This window comes from Cornus florida, unplaced genomic scaffold (assembly GCF_030987335.1).
Source record: "Cornus florida cultivar Cherokee Brave unplaced genomic scaffold, ASM3098733v1 CherokeeBrave_3.0.0_Hap2_Chr05, whole genome shotgun sequence".
NCBI classification, from domain to species: domain Eukaryota; kingdom Viridiplantae; phylum Streptophyta; class Magnoliopsida; order Cornales; family Cornaceae; genus Cornus; species Cornus florida.
Window position 1 is genome coordinate 77,295,376 of NW_026775575.1, and position 23,447 is coordinate 77,318,822.

Genomic DNA, 23,447 nt, shown 5'->3' on the forward strand with positions numbered 1-23,447 from the left:
GATGATTTAAAAATTGAACAAAATAAATAAGGAAGTGTGCCAGACTGGTGGTAAAAGTAAAAAGTTGGCAGTTTTTAAAAAACTGCAGCTGTTTAGTGGTGATTTTTGGTCTGGTAAAATTTTCGAGCTGGAATCGGATTGTTTCCACCCCTAACGTGACCCTACGAGGTATATAAACTACTAACGTGACTCTACAAACTACTTCTATTAAGAGCATCGAGATCTCCAACGGCCTTGCCAAAAGGCAAATCCACTACACTGGGTTTGCAGAAATTGGGCAGGTTTGCGGAAATTGGGCAGGCCCATAACGGCTCGCTGAATAGCGCGAGCCGAAGCCCCAATTTTTTTTATTTCCTGCCAAAACGACTGCTTTGGTTGGAGTGGCTTGTTTTTAAAAAGTTATATAAAATAAGATCTGGCTGCAACAGGGTAGAATGGTTTTTTGGAAAGAAAAAAAAAAACCCAACAATGGGTTATTTTGAGGTTTTTTTTAATTTAAAATAAAATAAAATTCATTAAATAAAAATATATTGTTAGACATTGTTTGTCCAAAAAAAAAAAAATGTTTTCGGCTCCTTAAAAATTTTTTTTGCTTTAATTTTTAAAAATCTTCCACAACCTGCATTTATGTCTGTTAAGATATTGTTTGGCTGACACAAAGAGTGCCTTACTGTCTATAATTTAAAAAAAATAGTTTTAAAAAATAAAATTAAAAATTCATTTCTTTTTTATAAATATTCCAATTCTTACTAATTTATTTATTATTTTTTTTTTCAAGACAAGAAGGGCGAGAATTTAGTAGATTAGTAGTACACGTAGACATGTGCCAACTCCTACCACCTTTCATCTCACATTTCTATTGTTTACCATCCAAGTTACTTTATCTTCTATTTTCTCAATCTTAGTTATAATTTTTAATAATCCATAATGAATAAAGTATTGTTGGAAGTTATTATATCAATTTGTTTTTTTAAATAATTTGTAAAAAATATTGTTTGATTGAAAAATATTCAGTTCGAAAATAATTTGATCATTTTTAATCTTAATAAACCATTACATAATAAAATTTGTCGTTAATGAAATTTAATACTAGTAACATCTTAGAATTAAAAATTTAAAACAGTTAGAAAAAAGTTAATAAAAATATTAATTTTTGTTTTTGGAGAATGAAAGACAGTGAAAGTTGCTAGGCTCTTGAAAAAACTGAAGTAATATTTTTTGAGAAAAAAATTCGGAGAGTTGGTGCAGATGCTGTAAGGAAGCGGTATCAAGGGTTTATAGAATGCAATGAATCAATACATGGAAATAGCAAAAGGATCAATAGTGATTGGCCAAGAGAGTGCTTGAGCGGAGTGTGTGTAAGAGATATGTATACACACACACACATATATAAATATATTGAGAGAGAGGGGTAGGAGCGGAGGAGATGTGGTTTGGTGGTGGAGTTGGAAGAGAAATAGAAGGAGCTGCAACGACATTCGTGAGGCACTTCTCTAGGAAATGCTCACCGAATCTGAGGAGAATCAAACCTAAGGTAACGCCCCAAGAGGCTTCATCCATCGCTGAATCTCTCTAACACATCATCAAGCAGCCCGGACCTCTCTCTGTCTCCAACACTTGGAACCAAGCCAAGGTTCACTCTCTCTCTCTCTCTCTCTACACACACACACACACACACACACACACACACACATATATCTACTCCGAGGAATGAACAATCCAAGTTGCTACAGAATTCAATCTTTTATCATGCTATTTTAAACAAATTAATTTTGTGGGTCATTAAGTATATAATTTAAGATTGAAGTGGAAATGAAGGATGTGACTAGAAAAGCCTTTGAGGAAGTAATGGTGTGCATCCACATTAGGGGACCCTCTTTTGACAGGAACTGCAACCTTTATAGCTTCATATTGGGCCACATGTCTTGCATCTCTGGAAGTCCTAAATTCAAAGACATCTCTTGGCTAAAAAATGTGGTCTTTATTGTAATCAAAAGGTCAAAACTTTCTCTTTGGGATTGTAGACTTGGTAGAAGTAGGAAAGTGCTAGCAGCCCATAAGAACTCATGATTCAATAAAATGTAAGAATTTGAAAGAGGTTTTGAACCTTTGTGTATAATATGTGATGCAACCTAGCGCGGGAGTTAAACCTAGGAATCCAAAGTGAGATTCCTCTATAATTCTTCTTTTTATTTAGGTTTATTTTTACACTTCATTAACTGTTACCAGATCTTAATGATAATCTTGTTGAACCTTAAATACTACTTCAATAAGCCTAATATTTTCCTCAACAAATCATTAGAGCCTAGCAACTAGAACCCACAATGAATGCTTTCTATTTGATGAGCAGAACTTGCCCAAATCAACCTGTACCCTTTCCCATTTCTTTGGCATTCCATAAAAACCCAATCACCAAACTAATATTTGTCTTGCATATGGTAGCATAAATTCCTTATTCTGAAAACCGTGCAACATGTCACTGAAATCTAAGTTGATCCTGGCCCCTTATGGACAAACTAATTCAGTCATTTCGGTTAAAACATTCCCTTTGGGAAAGAAAACGAAGCACACAGGAGCCTGTTTCATTTTGCTTAAGCTTTGTTCCTGTTCCGGCATATTTCGTTGTTTTGGAGTAATCTATCTGGTTTGGACTGAAACCACTAATTCAGCCAGTAAAAATTGTAAGAATATATATTGAGTATTCTGGAAGTTCTCAACGTCTGTAAGGGCATTCAATGATTAAGTGGTAAAAAATATTATAAGGAAAAAGGATCAAATTAGTGCTTTGAGCTCCCAGTCTATTGTTTCACTATATCGTTGGTCAATTGGGTTCTCTTCAAATATACTGCAAAACATGGGTTCTCTTCAAATATACTGCAAAACATCCCGAAGGATACATTTGCACAGACTGATATATGCAATCATTACATTTTTACATACACGAATTGATATTTGTTGTTTTTAGTATGAAATTGGGTGATTGTTAATTGACTCAAATGTGATTAATTTGGTGATTGCTGCTTCAATTTGCTTTATTTGACATAACTATTCTTAATTTATGCAAAAGGAGTTCAAATATACTCCTAAGGTTATTTTTGAACTTAGGAGGTAAGGTTGTATTTCGTCTTCTTTTTGTTTATATTACATCCTTTATTATATTCCATTATTTGCATGAATACATGTGTTTGATAAATAAATATTTATTTTAGAACGATAAATATGCAATGCTATGCCGAAACACTCTGGTACTAATTTATGTTTCAATTGACCAAAATAAAATGCCAACTGAATGAAATTGATTAATATAGTTAAAATCCAAACTCTAAAAGCATTCCATAACCTGAAACTGAAACCTTCCATAAACCAATTGTAGTCTGCCCTATTATACCATACCAAGTGCTGTCCTGCATCAAGTGGTTTTAACCTTTCAGCTTTAGAGGAGGGGGTGGGGGTTGGGGTGGCGTGTTTGGGTGGAGAGGGAGATTATAGTTTGGATCCCTATCTCCAAATTTATTTTGACTTAGTATTAACGTCTTACATGAAGAAATGATATAGGCAATTCCCACAAATAGAATATTGTAATGATGGGAAAAGCAAAATCTATAACTAGAACAGAAAAAAAAAATAAATAAATACCACTTCTATGCCACCACCTTACCCTTAGGTTGTAAATGAGCCTAGGTTTTTTATACTCTTGAAAGGGTGTTGATCCAAGGAGATTGGTGAAGATTTTTACCCTTGTAACACCTAGCAGATGCTTTCTAAGTTTGGCTATGCTCAAATCAGCCCTAAACTTGAACTGAACCCATAAAACTATGTAGAAGCTCAGTTCACCAATTTTGTACCAAGTTCAGCATCAACTGGACTGCTCTCTACTTCACTCGCTTAATGAAACAATTTAATCTTGAGCTTCACAATCATGTGAAACCCAATCTTTAATTAGGTTTAGATCCAATGAACATCAAAGGATAAGAGTTTTTGTGGATGAAGTACTTTAGAAAGTGAATGAGATATTTGGAACAGAAGGATTCAAAATCCACTTCTAATATACCCAAAATTTTCACATCTCTTAGACTAAAACTTCTACATCTAGGTGTTCCTTATTCAAGCTCAGTTAAGACAATAGAATTTGTATTTTTCATCATTGTTTAAATACAAGGTTTAAATGAAATTCTCTCAACCACGATTCTTTTAGAAAATAAGCAAATTTTATCATACATACATAATTAAACCAAGATAAATAAAACAATAAAATCTCTGTCCTTGAGAGAGAGAGAGAGAGAGAGAGAGACCCTATTGCTTGCCACAACGTGCCACATGGCAACCATTTACTAGGGGGTTTAAAGGTGGTGGTGGTTTTTTAAGTCATGAAAAAGTGCTCCTGGAGACGGGGCTGACACCATTAGTAACGTGCCAATAGACTACACCAAAACAAGCATAATGAAGTCATCGTTGGTGGTAGCACTGCTTTTGGACCCTGAGCCCATTGGCCTCTAGCTAGCAGATCCATGCCTGAATGAGAGAATGGAATGAAATTGTGGGACACTTGTCTATTGACAATGTGTTGTCATTATGTTGGTTGTTCTTCACATGTTCTTAGACCAGAATTGATCCCTTGTACAGAAAATTCTACCCTCCACTTATAAGCAAGTGATCTTCTCTTTTCACCGCCTTTGTCGAATGGATGATACACTTTATCCAGTCTCTTTCCACTGCTTCCCTCATACACCCTTTGAGTCCTTGCGGAATGGAGTGTAAGAACCCATACATACATATGGTGACTTTGTTGAGGAGGTGACTAGTCATGGTGCTTTGTCCCTCTAATCTTTTGTTTGGGACCCCTCACATTAATCACATTGTTTCTTGGGAAGTTTGATTGAAATTCTATTTGGTGAGGAGCTTCTCAAGAACTGTTGGATAATTATCTTTCATGGATCCCTATAATTAAGCAAAACACTTCTTCAATAATAATCTTGTTTTACATGAATTAATATATGCTGTTCATTCTTAAAAAATCTACTCAGTATGAAAATCATCATGGACATGGTGAATACCAGTGTTTTCACTAAAGGGCATGCAGCCTCCACTCCACAATATCAATGTTAAGTTGACCAAGGGGAATTTAAAAGATAAGTATTGCAAATGTTTGAGGCATAAAGTCTGGTTGCAGGTTAATTATAGCATTTATGAAATAATTTGGTGTAGGCTTTAAATCTGCATATTCTCAGAGGTGCAACAAAAATATGCAACTCACGAGTGTTGTTTACCTCTATTACATGATAGAAACAAGCACAATTCTCCCCAGAGCCAACGAGATGGCGATGAAGGAGTTGCGCGAGGCTCTGTATTTCGCTTGCACAGTTGAATTCTGGAGGATGGCGGTTTTATGGACTCTCTCTCTCATCATCTCCTATTTACATTTGGCCGCCCTAACATATTTCTCCCCAAATTCTGGTTCATACACTCGTTGCTCTCCGCCACTGGTGCCACCACCGGGAACGTCCACCTCCACCGCTTCTGCTCACAGAAGACCTGTATGCGTCATCACCGGCGTAAATCAACTATCACCTTCCTTTCTCTTTTACTACTAAATTCCAGGCGATGATTTCAGTTTGGTTTCACTAAATTTGGAATTCTTATGTTTTGGTGGGGTTACTGATTGCAGGCCACGTTTGGTTTGGGTGCCGCTGCAGCAGATGCTTTTTCAAGGGAAGGCTTCTTTGTTGTTCTTGGTACTCTGCTTGTCTTCCTCTTCAATTTTATATTTTCATACAAATGTTTGTGGTATTTAGTTAGTTCAATTTTGTATATTACGTGTAATACCTTCATCTTTTGCGAAAAACCACATTTCTAGTGATTCAATTGGAGAACTATTAGAATGATGGATGAGTGAAACAATTTTCATGGTGGACCTGTCATTCATGCTGGCGATTGCGCTAGTCATCAAATCAGTTCCAGCTTAATGCCTTGATTGACTATTATATTTGCCTCTTATGAGTCTATTATTATCCTGCCATCGCAGCCTATGTTCTGCCCCTTCAAAAGTGTGGTAAATCAACAATTATTTAGGGCAATGAATAATGTTGATCAATTGGGTTATGTGCTCCTGATATTGGGAGAGACCATAATAGAATGCTTCTGGGGTGTTAGATGTGGAAATTATTGTGGTTAGTCTAAGATGGATGCTACCTTCGCTGTCACTGTGACTGGCACCACAGCAGTTGAGCCGAGTCCTATAACCGCCTCACTTGCACCGTCATCAATCAATCTCCACCATAATCACATCAGTAGCTAATTTCACTACTTTTACTATTGCACCCACTTAGTAAATGTTCTTCGAGGCATATCAAGTATCAACACTTGCAAGACCAAGACTCTTCTCTAGTTTGCTGCTGCTCATGCCTAACCTGGAGAATTACACTCCTTATAATTTGAAGGAGTGTAACTCTCTAGGCATATCAATACTTGGAACACAACTTCACGTAAACAATTGAAGAATTTTTAGGAAAAAAAAGTTTCCTTTCTTTGGCATTTCATACCTGCCATCACTGATACTTCTTGTAAGGGCTAAGTCCCCCTGCTATTGGATCAGGGGGAACCAACGGACTTTTAATGAAGTTTAAAGTGCCCTTTATTCTCCAGCAGCACCAATAGCACCTTCCAACTAGCCTCTGTTCTTATACTTAAGTACCTCGACACCAAGATCTATTAGAACTCTGCTGGCTAAGGAGATAGATGGACAAGAAAGGCATGTTCATTAAACAGCGAGAATTGTTCGTGATGTAGAGGCGCTGTCTTTCCTTAGTTTTTGTTATCCAAAAATTCCAACATTATCTCCTTGCTCATGCTATACACGTTTTCACGAAGTGCAACCTACTTTGGTATCTCCTCCCAAGATCTGCTCTTTTTTATCACACACTGCAGTGGCTCCTCCTTGCAGGGTTTGAAATTATTTGTATTAGTCAAGGCCCAAAGAGTCAGGCCGTTGCATTATCCAAGGACCAAGGCCTTAAAGTTAGGCCCTTGGTGGTGGTTCTATTCAATCTAACTAACGTAAAATATTGTTGTTGTGTATTAGTGCCATCTTTGATATTTTGCACGTATCTAAGAGCTCTACTTGATGTTTCTGGCAAGATCAGTAAACTTGGACTCAAAGGAGTTCATGGCAATGCCAACAGGCCTCCCCAATCTGGATGCCTATGCAATGTTTGTTTTTATTTATATATTTGTTTTTTTTTTAAACGAACTTATAAAAATAAAGAAGAAGAAGTCATCTTCTATGAAGCACAGATGCTTTTCATTTGATGATTTGACCGAATTAATAGATGTCTACATTGTAGTTGTTTACTTGCTATTTTAGATCACTGAAGAACAATTTGCCACCTCTATGAATTCTTCTTATTCTTCTTGTTTTTTGGCAGAACATCAGATGTGCAACTAGAATTCATTTCATGCCTGCAGCGGGAAGATCGTCTCATCTCTTGTCTAAGGTGAAGTGCGTGTACTTAGGTTACTGTTATCTGTATGCCTTTCCACATTCTTCTTTTCTTGATCATCTCTCCTGGTCGTTGCAAGCTATATCTGATATTAGATAACGAAATGGACGTGCTCATCTCAAAGCTTTTGAGGTTGATTTATCATCCCTTCAGTCCATCCTGAAGTTTAAAAACTCCCTTCAGCAGTGGCTTTTGGATTCAGATATGCATTCTTCCATTCAACTCCTGATAAATAATGCTGGGATACTGGCAACATCACGCAGATTCACCGCTGAGGGCTATGATATGTAACTATATCAATATATTTATCTACCTTTTTCAAATTTTGTTGGCTTCACTGTGCTGCTCAGTTAACATTAGAAGTTTTTTACTGCAACACAGACACACGTGTGCACAAACAAAAAGCTTTAGTATGTGTAGTTCCATCTTGGCCAGACATGAAGACCACGTGCAACACCAAGTTCTTTCTGTTACGCTGTTGATTTGTATAGCATTGCGTAGAACCAAGCAGAGTTTATAGGTAAAGTTGTTGTTGCTTTTAGAACTAAATGTAGCCACCTCTGTCAACTTAATCCTTATAGAATTTAACCCCTAATTGGACTGTGTTTATCTTTTTACTATACGCTGTAATCTTGGCATTGGTTTTTTTACATGAAAAAGTAACTTTGGACTATGGCATGCCAATTAAAGTAAATTAAGCATCTTATTCTTTGTGCTGCTTTGTTCTGCATCAGGGGTTCTTATGCTCCTGAAGAACTCTGGATTGCATGCTTATAGTCATCCATATCTTTTTCAGAACGATGGGGACGAATTATATTGCTGCTTTTTGTCTTACCAAAATTCTACTACCGCTTCTGGAAAACAGCCCTGTTCCTTCCTGGATTGTTAACGTCACATCCTTTACACATCAGAATGGTGAGATTGTTTGATATGTTGTTTGTATGAAGAAATTTTCATTAAATAGTCGGTTATTTTGGTTTTTGACGATAACTTGCATATAAACCTCACTGAGACAAGATAATCTTGTATTCTGACATTGGTCAGCTCAGATGAGGCCTTTATTCTTCACTCTTGTTGATCCTTGCTTTTATTCCTTTACACTTGTGACTAGGACCCTGATGTGGGTATTACTGTTAGCTTCTGACACATAAAGCGTGTTACATGGTGTGCCTTAGAGAAAATAAACTGTGGTATGGATGTCAGTGCCTAAAAAGTTGTCTGACAAATGCATTGGTGTATCCAACAGGCAAAATATGATAAAATAATACCACTTGTTACATCAAATTCACATCATGATTAATTGTTATAGACCATACTGTAATAAAATGTAAATTGACTTCTTCCTTTTTTTTTCTTTTTTCTTTTTTCTTTTTTTCTGGTCAGTATCCGACATACCGGTTGACAAGGAAACTGTTTCTGGGAAGCGTTTCTCAAAACTAGAATTTGATTCTTGTGCTCATGTCTTTGAGAATTCCAAAGGTAAGCTGCATGTGTCACATATAATGTTTTCCTGATATTTTATTAAATCATTTCTAACTAACAAATGCCAAGCTTCTGTTGAGAGCATGCCTACTTCTGTTTTCATATGAGCTTCATCGTCAATTTGTCCTGATGGGAAAATCTCATCAAGTTTCCATCAGGTATGTGTTTTATGTTCTTTGCTTTCTACTTGGCCAGTACCTTATTATTTTTATTTTTATTTTATGAATAGGGTTCACTTGTATGGTAATAGATTTTATTTTTTTATTTTTATTTTTTGCCTTTGTGGTATGGCTGGAAATATTTAAAAGAAATGCAAAATCGCTATGACATGTTTCAGAAACAAATGATGGTTTGTTCTACCTAATTGTCTCAATCATGTAAAATTGTTGTGCATTTGTGTCTTTAATTTCAGAATCCCTGGGTTCAAAGGAGTTCCTGTTTCATCGTAGTTGGCCTGTTTGGTGGGAAAATAGATGAGACTAGGGGTGTGTGGCTGAGAAGAGAAAAATGCAGAGGGATTGATGATTTCTTGAGAAAATTTAAAATTGAAATATCTTAAAATCATATATTTTTATTCAGGCAAAACCTACTTGTTGGACAATGGAAGTGTAAATCCACGATCGAGTGTCATTCTTTCAAGATTGCTGATTTCTTGAGAAATTTATGAAATTTCTGAAACAATAAACCAAGAATTTTCTGGAATTTATCCCAATAAAATACTTTCTCTATGCATTATGTGGTATCCTAATTATTTGTGTAGCCCTTGTCATCTATCAGTGCCATGCTTTAGTAAACATGATTTTGTTTTTAGGAAGTTTTGATCCATGTACATTTTTTGCATTGTCCTCTAGTTGTATAGTAACATTGTTATGTTTCTTCTTGAAAGGGCAATATTTCTTACCTTGCTTTCATTTCGCCCGATCACTTAATTTTTTTGTGTCTTTCCAATGATGAAGTGCTGCTGATCCTGGAGTAGTGAAGACGAACATCATGCGAGAGATTCCTTCTTGTCTCTCACAAGTGGCTTTTTTGGTCTTAAAACTTCTACGCCTTCTCCAATCCCCTGAGAATGGGTCCATTCTATTCTTGATGCTGCTCTTGCTCCTCCAGTAAGTTCTTCGTAACTGTAATTATTGCAGTTGCTTCATGGGAATTTCTTCTATGTATTAGTATGTTTTTTCATGTCATTTTTTCATTTAAATGTTTGTATGTTTTCTTGGACTTCCTACATTAGCCCTTGATTTTCTCAGAGCTACTGATCAACCTCATGCTTTGTCCAACATAAATATGTGTTGTTCCTCATAAAGCAAACAAAGTTGCTGCTCGATGTAGTAACCAATAACACTGTGTGACTTGTTACTATTAAACAATGTTAAATAAATCAGCAGTTAACACCCTGAATCAATAATTTGTAATATAATCTTCAAATTGGGTGGAACAGGATTTAATTTTCCTTGTCTAAATTGGGGCATTCCATTAATTAAAAAAAAGAAAAAAGAAAAAAAGAAAAAAAAAAGGGAAATAAAATAATAAAAAAAGAAGACAAAAACTCAAAATGAGACATCTTAATATATTGGTGCTGTAAAAAGGCATCCCCATGAAATGAAAGGTGATTCTGCATAATTAAGGACCTGTGCTTTAGCTCCGTGTTCAACTTACTTTTATTGTGGTAAAACACTTCCGGGATGTGCATGTATTTCGATTTTATTTTTAATTTGTTTAACTCTCAAAGGAGAATGTATGTATGTTATAGTAATATGAGTTGATCTGTTGTTTTAGCACCCATTAGAGTTGTCTGTCGATTTCAGGGAACATCAGGAGTTTACTTTTTTGGTGGAAATGGCCGGACTATCAATTCTTCTGCACTTTCTTACGACACCAAACTTTCTGAGGAACTTTGGGCTACTTCTTGCAATCTGTTCTTCGAATTGCAGCTGTCCTCCGAGGGAACTTCCACTTGAATAGCAGAAGACATACATTTGCAGTGAGTAGTAATTGGCTTCATACATAATGACATAAATGTAGAAGGCTGTGAGAGGCTTGCTTTGAATTTATGTTATCTTCTCTGTAATATAGTTCAAAAAGGAAATCAAAATGTACTAACCTCCCCGACACTTAGAAACTCCCAAGTTTTTAGTGGAGTACTGTATACTGCATCCGTTCGTTCACATTACAGTGTTTAAAAAGTGCACTACTGATGTTCAATCCATAAAAATATGTTATTTGATGTATGTGTGTATCAGTGTATATGGTTATATCATTGTTCGCAGTATCGGTCACGGTCGTGGTGTAACGAGTTCGGACAAAGTCAGTGTAAACTGGCAAATACTAATCACGTATCGAAATTGAAAAATAATCGCATATTAATACGGTTGCGTATTGAACTATTCGGCAAATTTTGGGTTTTATATATATATAAATTAATTTTGCAATGTTTATTCATTAATTTTGGACGACATGAGGAATCCAAAACACCTTGCGAAACTGGGTCGCTAAATTGGGCCTTAGTCTTCCTTCGGGAAGAACAAATTCAACCCAATCCTATGAACAGGTTTGCTTTATTTTTTTTTGACCGTCCAATGATTGGGTGAAAACAGACTTATGTTTTTTATACTGTACGTTACTTACATAAAGAAAGTACTTTAAAATTTGAATGTACTTTAAAATTATTAGACAAGTCCATCATATTTTAAATCTAATGATCTAATAGATTGATTATGGTATGTTTGGATATTGTTTTTGCTTTGTGCTTTTGTTTTAACTCGAAACAAAGTAGTGTTTTTGTTTTAGAATCTATTCAAACCTTGTTTGATAACACAAAATTTTTGAAAGCAAAAACATTAAAGCATGTTTGGTAAAAAAGTATTCTAACTTTGAAAAATTGAATGAATAGTTAAAAATGTTAATTTTTTTATTTTAAGCTACAATGTGAAAACAACCAAAAATATAATTTTTATTCTTTGGATTATGACCTTTTTTCGAAATCGCTTCGAAAGTATTAAAATTACAATAAATATTATTCTCTACATACACCAAAAAAGGGCCCTACATTATATTGCAGGAATGGCTATATATTTCTTGGTCGATGTATCAAGACACTGTGTGTAAAGACACCATGTCTTGTTCAAAGTGTCCCTACTAGCCAAAAGGGTGTGTTAAAAGGGTGTGTTATTTATATATACATGTATATATATATATATACATATATATAACACTTTGAACAAGACATGGTGTCTTTACACACAGTGTCTTGATACATTGCAACTGGTGCATTAAATGTAATGATTAAAAAAGAAGGGGTCTTTAATTATCAAATGATAGCACGATTTGATTTATTGTTGTTGACTCACTATTCACTGAACATAACAGAATGGCTAGAATCTTTTGACAAATACAATTATTTAAAGGTACATGTATTCTGTAATTTATGTGCATCTTGGTTTCTAATCTGTACCTAACATAAGATTTATCTATGCTGGTTTTGCGGACCCACTCATGAATGAACCAAAATGGTAATAAATCTTAAATCTTAAATCAGACCATATACATCCCTATACATGCCATCGGACATCAACATCAAAATTAATTAAAGCTTAGAACTCTAACCTAGCCATTTGTTACATGGTAATTGTTATATGTATATACTGTATACTGGTAAAAATCTATATATATATGTGTGTGTATAAACATATAACATGTTTAAAGTTTTGCCTACTGAGGAAGGCTAAAAACTAAGGATCGTTGTAGTTTAGTTTTGTTAGGGCTTGTTTTTCGATTGTTTCTATTCTGTATTTTTTGCATCTGTTAGTGTACTATAGCAAACCAAAAGCACGCTTATTTGGTAACGTTTGCTGCAATTTGAATTGTACCGTGGAAGCACTAAATTGATGTTTCCGATAAAAAATAAAAAATAAACCTCTAAAATGTCAGTTTTAACTAGTCATTTAATTTTTAAACTTGCAACATTTTTTTACCAAGTATGTTTTCATGTTTTTACTTTAAAAAATATTGCAATAAGTATATGTTGCCAATTACGTTTTCAAATAATATTTAACACACTTCAAAACAGAAATATTGGTTTTACTTTGGGTCAAAGCAAAAACACAGAACAATTGTGGTTACCAAACAAACCCTAAGAATTCAGAAAACTATTTTTAGGGGCTATTTGGTTGAACAATTTTATATTTATGAGAATTGAAAATTTAAAAATTATACAAAAAAACTTGCTTTGTTAATTTTTTGTTTCTGAAAACTATCATATAATGATCTTTTATAATTATCTGAAAATAATTTTTAATTTTTTGAGTTATTAAAAATTGTTTTCTGAATGACAAACTAGAAAATTAAAAAATATTATAAAAACTGACAACTAAGATAAAGGGAAGAAAATTAAAAACTATTTATGTAAAGTTTCTAAAAAATGATTTTAGAAAACTACAACCAAATTAAATTTTGTAACTCGTAAAAACTAACATTATTATAATTTTATTTATTTATTTATATATATATACCGGTACAAAGTGATTGATGGTGGTCATCAAATTGCACCATACTTATTTATATATATACATAAATGATGCGATTTTGGTGTGTACCACAAAAATGTGTTATATCTTGATATGAGAATGTGCTAAGTCTACATCAACTTTTAAATTTATAAAAGCCACAAAACACTTATACGTGAGTATGAAGTGAGAAGGGATCGTTCACAGAGATATACGGCTTGGAACCTAACTTGACTTAGTGAACGTGAAATTGAAAGGAAGTTTGTTTGGTTGATTAATCTAATGTTCAATTAAATGAAACATACAATTGAAAGGAAGTTTGTTTGGTTGATTAATCTAATGTTCAATTAAATGAAACATACAAATGAAATTAAACTAAAGGAATTAGGGTTTAAAAGATAAAAAGAGAAACTTAGGGCATATGATTCACCACTAAACTCATGTATTAAACCACTTGTCTTCAACTAATGAGGGAAACATATTGTAATCAAAATGTGGCTACAAGCACACATCAATCAATCAAGAGGATAATACAAATTGCAATAATAAGTATGGACTATTAAATTCAAGCATGAATTGTCTACCTAACTACAATTAACCTAATGGTGTAGTGCAACTCATTAAGATTAAGCATAATTCATTAAACTAATTAACAATTGTATCTACTAAGAACCATGCATAGCCATCACTAAACACAATTACAAAGAGTATTTAGTATAGAGATTAATTCTCAATTAATTACACATAAGACAATATGCAACCAACCTAGAGAATCAATAGAAAGAATTATCAATAAAAACCCTTGGTACAACCAAAGTTGAGTACACAAGACCATAGCACAATTACAATACATTTAAATCTCCAAAAATTGAAGAATAAGAGTTTAATGACACAAGCTTAGGGCTCATCCAAGCCCTAAGTGAAAGACTAGCCACTCACGGAGAAGGTAAATGTCATCAAGGTATCCTTAAGATCCATCTTCAAGCTTGGGTTCATCTTCATCTTCTTCCTTGGTTGAAACCATAGAGAGAGAGTATGTAGATCTAGAAGTTCTTCTTAGCTCTTGTATTCTAAAATGTCTAACCCTTGTAAAGATGGTTCAATCCTCTATTTATAGGTTTCCCTTGGAGGTCAAAATGAGTCATACCTCTACCATCAAATGATGCAATCACGTAGCCCCTTGGTCCTTGAAATTAGAGCCTGAAATGAGCAATTAAAACTGCTATACTTAAGTCACGATCGATTGCAATTTGAATAGGATCGATCGTGATCCATGTCGGTTAAGCTTGTCCTTATCTTTATCAAGATTGATCGTGGAAATATAGGATCGATCGTTAAAAATGCAGGATCGATCGTGGGAGTTGATCTTTGCTGACTGGGCTTATCTTCACGAGGATCGATCGTAGAACTGTAAGATCAATCGTGGGAGTCCACTTTGGCAATTTCCGAAACTTTCTTCCGCTGCATTTGTTTGACTCTAAAAAGACTTTAATGAATTGGATTTAGTCCATTTGAACCTTATTAACCTGAAATCGATAATAAAACAAATTAAGACTAAAATAGAAAATTAAGAATATGATCTAATATACTCAAAATTAAGAGTTAAAATGTGCATATTTAATAACTTAACAATAAATTACACACACATATATTTAAGTATATGTATTATTTTACCTGATGGGAGTAGAATGTGAAAACAGAAAAGGAACAGATCTGAGACGTTTTAGAAACACGTGGGATGTCAGGAGAAAAAAACATGGAAAGTCTAATCCAAATATGAAATTCGTTCCATTGCCATTTTAGCACTTATTTGATTTCCAGTAACTTCTACGCATGGCTTTTTATTTCTCCATCAGCTCAAATTTGGGTCCCATTTATATATATATATATATATATATATATATATATTCATACTCTTCACATTGCTTCTAACATCTTTTCCTGCATTCCTACCCTTTTAGCTAATCATGACAACCCAAAATCACAAAGATCATTTCATGAACAGTACACACTCAAATTCTGATCTGATTTTCTGCTTGGTATGCGTTAAAATTGGCTGCAAGTGGGAAAATTTCAGAGAGAAAATCTTTGGGAACATGGCCATTTTTTGTGTCTGGTAATTTAGATATAGTTTTCCATTGCTTTTTAAAATTAGGATGGTGAAGAATATAACATTTCCAAATTTGGGATTATTTTATTTAGCTTATGGTAAAAGAATATACCTAATGCAGGAATCCAAATATGCAAGATGTTGAGCTTGGACGTATGGTAAGTTAAAAATACGTTATTCAATATATTTCTCCGTCAATTCGACAAGTTAATTTTCGATTCAGAAAGAGTATTTTTTGTGTGAAAACGGCCATTGAGAAAGACTTCACTAGTTTTAGTTTGCGGGCCATATTGATTTTCGGCTGAAAATCTTACTTAGAATTTTAAAATCAAGTTTTATTGTGTTATAGAAAGTTTACGGATTATTTCAAAATTTTTGTTCAAGGCCATAACAAAGTCGTAATGTTACGAAATTTTATATTTAGTAGTTTATTTGGTTAGGTTTTTTAAATTTTATTTTTAGGCTTATTTTCAAATATTAGTATCATTTCGGAATTAAATATCCCGATTCGATTGCAGTTAATTTCCTTCTCGTGTTAAGTTTTCTTTCATTATAAATATATAAAATGTAAAGAGCAGAATTGTTAATTCAATTATTTAATATAATATTAGATTTTTTCTAAACATATTTAAATTACTGTATTTTGTGGATTCAAAATAACTTACTTACATCACGTAAATTGAGACATAAATTAAATATAATATATCTGCAACATATTTAAACCAAAGATAGAATATTTATTCACATATCATATGATGTTGCAATACCATTAAATTAAATTGAGATTTTATATTTTTATGTAACTGTTATTTTATCAATATAAAATTATTAAGTTACGGATTTAAAGAGACAAGACAATGGGAGAAAGAAAAGAAGAAGAATGGATGTTGATGTCCCTGACTGAAAAAGGAGGGAAATTTACCTACAGTAACACAGATTCTGCAGCCCACTGGTTTTTGTTTTGAAAGGGGCAGTAAAGGACAACCATCAAATGATCATTATTGCTTAGACTTGATTCCCTTCTAAGCAATTGTCCTATATGGTTGTTGGTTGGACTTGGACCATCATCTATATCACTCTTTTACTTTTACCTTCAATTATGGATCAGCCCCCCTTCTTCGTATTCATACACTCAATACTGCCATGGATTCTTCACACCACTTCTGCCACATATCAAGTCAAAACTGCAGTCTCACTTCAAGATGTGTATGCATGTGCAATTATGATCATCATACAATATACTACTCCCCCGAATTAGAAGTCATTTTTAAAAAGAACTAAGTTTTTAAAAATCTTTCTCGTAAGAAAAATCATGACCTAAGTTACGTAGAGTGAGAATAAGAGTGAGAACGTGAAAGTAACAAAATTTAAGTTACATAGTGAGAGAAGGAAGAGCGTGAAAGCGTTATCGGTTGAAAAAATTTATGTAACTTAAATTATGAGTTATTATATTTTTTAATTTAGTAATTAACTAATTTGACTTTTCACATATTTAAAAAAATTGTTTTATCTAATGAATAAATATGAATAGCTCATAACATTTTCCATTGAAAAAATCTCTTATGAGTACTACTCTTTTAAAAATAATGGATTTTAATATTTTTTATTATATTAGTAGTGAATTAATTACCAAATATATCCATAGTAAATCCATAAAGTGTGATGATTCTTTTTATAAATTCAATGCAAGAAGATTAAATTGATAATGTTATAAAAAAAATAGTGCCACTTTTCAAATTGAATATTTATTTTAAAATCGTTAAAAATAATAAAAAGTGAATATTTAATTTCGTGCGGAGAAAGTACATAAGTATACAAAATTATCAATGAGATTTAAGTAGGTGTACCCAATTCATCAAACTTGACAACCATTAAAATTTCAACAGCAACTTAGGTTGGGTTTGGAGTGCAATATGGCTTCAACAAAGTCAACTGTAAAGTGGACCCAAAGGGGTGTGAAACTATGAATTATATGCCAGTATAAAACAGTTCATCAAAACAATTACTATCTCAAATTTATAAAGGTAATTATTTGGTGGAATATTTAAAAAAAAAAAAAAAAAAAAAATTGTATATAATACCTCTAAATTAGACATCATTCTAAATTAGACATCATTCAGCGGCCTAATTAGTAGAGCGCTCAATTTCTCAGTAGGTGTGCGTTCAAGTCTCCCATTCTCTTAGTTTGCTAAGAAGAAAAAAAAGGGTACTCCAAACTAGCCAACTCCTTTCACATGAGATCAAAGAAAGAATAATGATGATTCCAACTTCAGACTTTTTTAAAACTTCTAACTAAAGAAGAGTACACAAGTAAGGGCCATTATAGGTTTTTTATACAATCAAAATTAATCTATAACTGAACTTCAAACCTAACCTTCTCTTATGAATTCCATAATCTGAATTTTAAAATGTCTAGTAAGATGGTCAAGTTCTTCAATCTGCATCATAACAATTTGCCCCTCCAACTTTTTCTAGGAAAATTTCTTTTCTATAACTTCTTGTTCCACGTTAACAAGAAACCCTATGAAAAGTCTGACTGCTGCTTGGAAATGGTGTTATTATTTATTCAATTAGCATCACTCTTAAACCATTAGAGCCGGTTAAACCTAATTGATCATGCAAAATCAGTCAAAGTTGAGACTCTTAAACTATTAGAGCCGGTTAAACCTAATTGATCACGCAAAATCAGTCAAAGTTGAGAAATTCTTCGATACAAAGTTGAGCAAGCTAAGAAAACTCGAATGAGTCCAAAAATTAACTCTAAGTTACACGAAGTAATTTAGAATTTATTCCAGGCTAAAAAATGATACAATAATAAATATCTATAATAGCGACTCCCTAATATGATCCTCATTGCTCAAAAAAATTTTAAAATATTTGATATTTTTTTATACAAAGTGATTTGTCGGAATTTCTACTCATGTGCCCAATATTAGCGTCTTAGAGACGCCCCGTGAAAAGAATCAAAATATGAAAGCACAAAACTCCAAGAGCTACCCACCAAAATAGATTAATGCCTAAACAGTAAGGTGATAAGAAACAAATTAACAAAGCTTTGTCTATAATGGTGATTAAAGAAAGGCCCATTTGGTGACAATGACCTCATCTTGTCGCATTAGGGATCACATTCAAACATAAACCAGCTAATTTATAGGGACATTTTGATAATAAGACATGAGAATAGAAAACAGAGAACAAAGAAAGCAAGGGACATAAAATTAAAATAATTCCAACAAAACAAAGTGATTTGTACCGGTGATTGACAGATGCAAAAACTAAGCATGTATTCTAAGCAAAGGGCCTGTAAAGTCAATTTCAAAAAACAGGGTTTGATGTCATTGTCCAAGCTTAGCTGTTCTTTTAAACATTTAGTGGGCATTTTAAACACTTCAAAAGCAATCCCAACAGCTTAAAATAAAAGGGGGTGTGTGTGTGTTGTGTGTGTGTGTGGATTCTCAAAGTGGTCCCCTAGAGTAGTTCCAAAATTCCTAACCACTTGCCATGCTAGATGGGGGTTCCCTTTCTCCCCCATCAAAAACAAAGCAAAATTCCTGCAATTTGCTATTTTCCCACAATCCAAACAACCCCATCAAGAACAGGCACAATCAAGAAGTGACAAGAATTAATCAAATCAACGTCCAGGTCCATGATTTAGACTCGTGTCCAATCATCATTCTTTCGTGAAAATTGTGATGACACACTTTTGGTGGATAGGCTTTGGTTTTGGTCTTTGAGAGGACAATGAGATTTGTTGGTCCACCACCTAGAGCCCAATTTTGAGATGAACAACTAGAACAACAGTTTACTGTCTGCTTTAAGGTGTGAAATTTGGGAATATAATCCCATAATGGGATACAAAAAAGAGAACATGCAAGATTGATGACTTATTCAATTTCTTTCATTTCTCCAAATACGGAGTCTATCCATATCAGCGTATAATCTCAATTTACAAACACCAATCAATAAATTTTATCAACAAGCTTGAAGATACGAATTTAACTACCGGATCAATCTCTTTGTGCAAAATAATGCCACACGTAGATGCGAATTTAACTAGCGGATCAATCTCTTTATGCAAAATAATGCCACACGTAGTATAAATCTCGAGCCTTTCCTTCCTTATAAATCTCGAGCCTTTCCTTCCTATCCTATGTCTTGAGTACCCAATTTCAATCCCCCGATGGACGGAGAAAAAATTTAACAATTTTGTATGTTTGACACTAATCAGAATTTGATCCAAAACCCTAATTTGAGTCCTCTCACAAAAGCTGCAGTATCAATTGTGTTTCACAAATCACAATGTCCAAGCTTTAGGTGTTCATTAGGAATTAAGTGCCAATAATATGGAAACCCTAATTTGAGTCCTCTCACACAAGTTGCAGTATCAATTGTGTTCCACAATGTCCAAGCTTAGGTGTTCAGTATGAATTAAGTGCCAACAATAGCAGCAACAATACAAAGAAGAGTTCTGTTCCATCAGAAAGAAGAGAAACAAGATTGAAAAGTAAAAGAAACAAAATCTTTATATATTTCTAGAGCACAAGTATAACATACAAGTTCACAACATCATGAATGCTCATGAATTTTCTGGTCCAAATTCTGAAATTAGCTTCTTACAATAGCAGCCACATACTGGCTGATCACCGCGACACCTGCACCACCAAATTATCACCTCCCCCCTCAAAGGCTCGACATCATGAACTTGAATTTTGCCGTTTCTTCCAAATCCGATGAATGTGTTACAACTGTGCTGAACCGATGAAACTAACCCTTTTAGCAACAAGAAGACAGAGGCATTATCTTCGTAGCAAAGGGTCCAGAAATCTCATATCACCACCACATATATAACAACACCAGTAAGATGTAATTCTACACAATCATATAACTACACACCATTACTGCAAAAGCTGGGAAAAAAAGTACCCGAGTGAAATGTCAAGCATTTTTTTTTTGTTATGTATGGCTGCCTGTAGATGAAGTTAAGTAATCTATTAACAGTTAGGATTAACAAAGCTGCTTATCTCCTCCATGAGGCAATAGAAATGCTCGTTATTCGGCAAGAAGTAGAATCCGATTGTCGCCTGCTTTAGAAATAAAAGGTTCACCTCTTGCTTGGCTTTCTTCAGCCCTTCAACATAAGCCAATTGCCAATCCTGAACAAGATCCAAACCAGCAACAACAACAAGACTTTTTGGAAAATTTAGTCCTTCAATGCTTTTACCCCTGGGGCCGAAAGGGTTACAGGCGGGGTGATCTCTATCCTCCCCTTCAGGTAGATAGGCTCTCCAATACCAATCCCGGTCTTGAATTGTCACGAAGTACTTTCCATCCAATCTTTCCTCCGATTCTTTTCTTTCTTGCCCCCCAAACATTGGATGGAGGAGTATGTTTCCCAGTACCTTAACTCCTGATTCCGCTGCCCTCACCGCGACATGATGAGCAATATTACCGCCAGAGCTATCGCCGGACAAGTACACATGAACCTTAGAATCCTTCCCACTCCGCAGCCACGGTCTGGAATGAACCCATTTCAAAGCAGTCCACCCATCATCATACGCACAAGGGTACCGATGTTCAGGTGATCTCCGGTAATTCACAGACACCACCACGGCTTTGCAAATGCCCACAAGGCGGCGACAAAATGTATCATAGATAGCACTATTGGCAGAGGAGTGGGCAAAACTCCCACCATGGAAGAAAATAATGACAGGAACAACCTCGGTGGTGCTCAGTGGCTTGTCAGGCTCCACAATGCCCCATTGAGCCTCATTTTCCGGGGCTGACCGGTAAATCCGGTTAAGGAGGCCGGTTTCTCGATCCACCACATCGAAAGAGTAAACACCGTCAACCGGATTCGTGTTGGCAGGGACTTTCCGTTCAAGGAACTCTGCCAAATCTCGGTTAAATGTTCCATCCGACCGGCGAAGCATATTATAAGCTAGCTTGAAATTGGATATAAGGATCCATGTATTAAGTGGAACCACCCTCTACACCAAAAGCAAAGATTCAAAGGATTAGAAATTTGTATATCAATCAATTTATAAAAAATCCAACAAAAAAAAAATTAACAAAAGAACATATACTGCAAAATCACTAAAAGAACAAATATTAAGAGCTAGATTTGATCACCTTCCAAAAGAAAGAGAGAGAAGAAAAAAAAAAAAGGAACTAGATTGATCACATATATGTATGTTTGTTTGTGCCTCTCATATCATTCTTGTAACCGTGATTAAAAACAAAACAAACCAGAAAATGAAGCTTAAGAAAATATATTGTAGGCAAGAAAATTAATTAAAATTTGAGAGGGAACAGAGAAACCCAAAAGAAAAGTAAGGATTAATCAGAGGAAACTGCAAAATCAGCAGAAAACAAGTAAACAAACAAGGAAATTGGAAAGAAAAAAAGCTAAAAACAACTCAAAATCACTCCAATCAAACAAAAAGTTCAATCTTTTTCCCCCAAAAAAAACTTTGATTTCGAAAATTTTTAACTTTCTTGAACAATAATTGAACCCAAAATACAAACCATGAAAAGAGCATTAAGGATCAAACAAACCCATCAAGCAATCAACAGTTAAACACTTAATTAACCCAAAAAGAAATTTTTTTTCCAAATTTGTTCAGGAACTTGAAAAATTAACAAAGAGAAATGCTAAAGATAGATGAAAGCAACACCTTTGATTCGTTGACGTTGATTTCATTACTACCCGCCATGACAGTCCACTCCCAAGATTCAATCTTTCGGAACCTTAAAACCCAACAGTAATGTTCGAAAGGATTGATGTTTGACCAGTCATAGCGCTCAAAGAGACGAAAGAAAGGATCGAAGAGTGAGCTCTGTTTTGCTCTGTTTTCGCTATGTGTCTCTGATTCCTCGTTCTGGGTTCTGAACAAGGAAGAGACACTTCGGAGGTTAAAAGATGACTTATACACACAAGAGGAGAGGATCAAAACACATTAGAGAGAGAGACAGAAATAAGAGAGAGAGAGAGAGAGAGGTGTTATGAAGGATAAGAGGAGGGTGAGAAGAGGAGAGAGAGAGAAGAGAGAGAAGAGAGAGAGGCGTGGAGTCAAACGCAAAGGAACGACGGTGGTGGACGGAGGCGAGAGAGACGACAAAGCGGGCGGCCGAAATAAACTGTTTGATGGGACCCACCATTTGTAATAAAATCCAATTCTAATTACTCATATGTTCTTCCATCAACCCCAAAAAAACTATTATTTATATTTTACCTTTCCACCCTTTTTCTACTTCTTTTTTCCTCTGTTTTTTTTTTTTTTTTTTGAATTTTTTTTTTTTTAATTGTGTATATCTAATGCCAAACCTACTACTTTGCTAAGTCCATGTGTTCACACTCAATATCACTTCATTTTTTTTTAGTTTTTAACGTTTTATATATGTTTTTAGTTTTTACCACCAAGCTATGAAGTATGCATTGAGGTAATTTTTTTAGAGCAAAACAGAGCTTATATTTTCGAATTATTCTACCATTGAGTAAATATATATATGTGTGTGTGTGTGTCTCCTTTCACATAAATAGTAAAATATGTATTAAAATTTTGACCAATTTTGTTCTTTCACTAAATTATGTGCATTTTCTTCATCAAAATTTTAGAATTTTCATTTAATAAGATTCGTTTTGCCTTTTTTTTTCTTTTTAAATTTTTTCATTCACTTAAGATTCGTTTTTACCTTTCTCGCAATCACATCTAGCATTTTCATCCCAATTCATTCTCACTTATGTCACCTTTAATAGATCTTGCATCCAGTAACGGACCCAGAAAATTTGGTGAGGGGGGGCGAATTTTTAATTTGTGGGTACAAAATTATATGATGGGTTCATTTTTGTAATTT

At 34.3% G+C, this 23,447-nt stretch overlaps 1 protein-coding gene and 1 pseudogene across 1 annotated transcript; one reads left to right on the top strand and one right to left on the bottom strand.

The window, feature by feature from the left end:
• Positions 1–1,228: 1,228 nt before the first annotated feature.
• Positions 1,229–11,203, top strand: LOC132306955 (short-chain dehydrogenase TIC 32, chloroplastic-like; annotated as a pseudogene).
• An 8,887-nt stretch (positions 11,204–20,090) lies between these two features.
• LOC132306957 (gibberellin receptor GID1B-like) lies at positions 20,091–22,850 on the bottom strand. The gene is made up of 2 exons (XM_059804568.1): positions 22,268–22,850; positions 20,091–21,580 (listed from the first exon to the last, which is right to left on the bottom strand). Exons 1-2 carry the CDS (start codon positions 22,304–22,306, stop codon positions 20,585–20,587), a joined length of 1,035 nt encoding a protein of 344 aa, XP_059660551.1. The 5' UTR covers positions 22,307–22,850; the 3' UTR covers positions 20,091–20,584.
• Between the last annotated feature and the right edge of the window lie 597 nt (positions 22,851–23,447).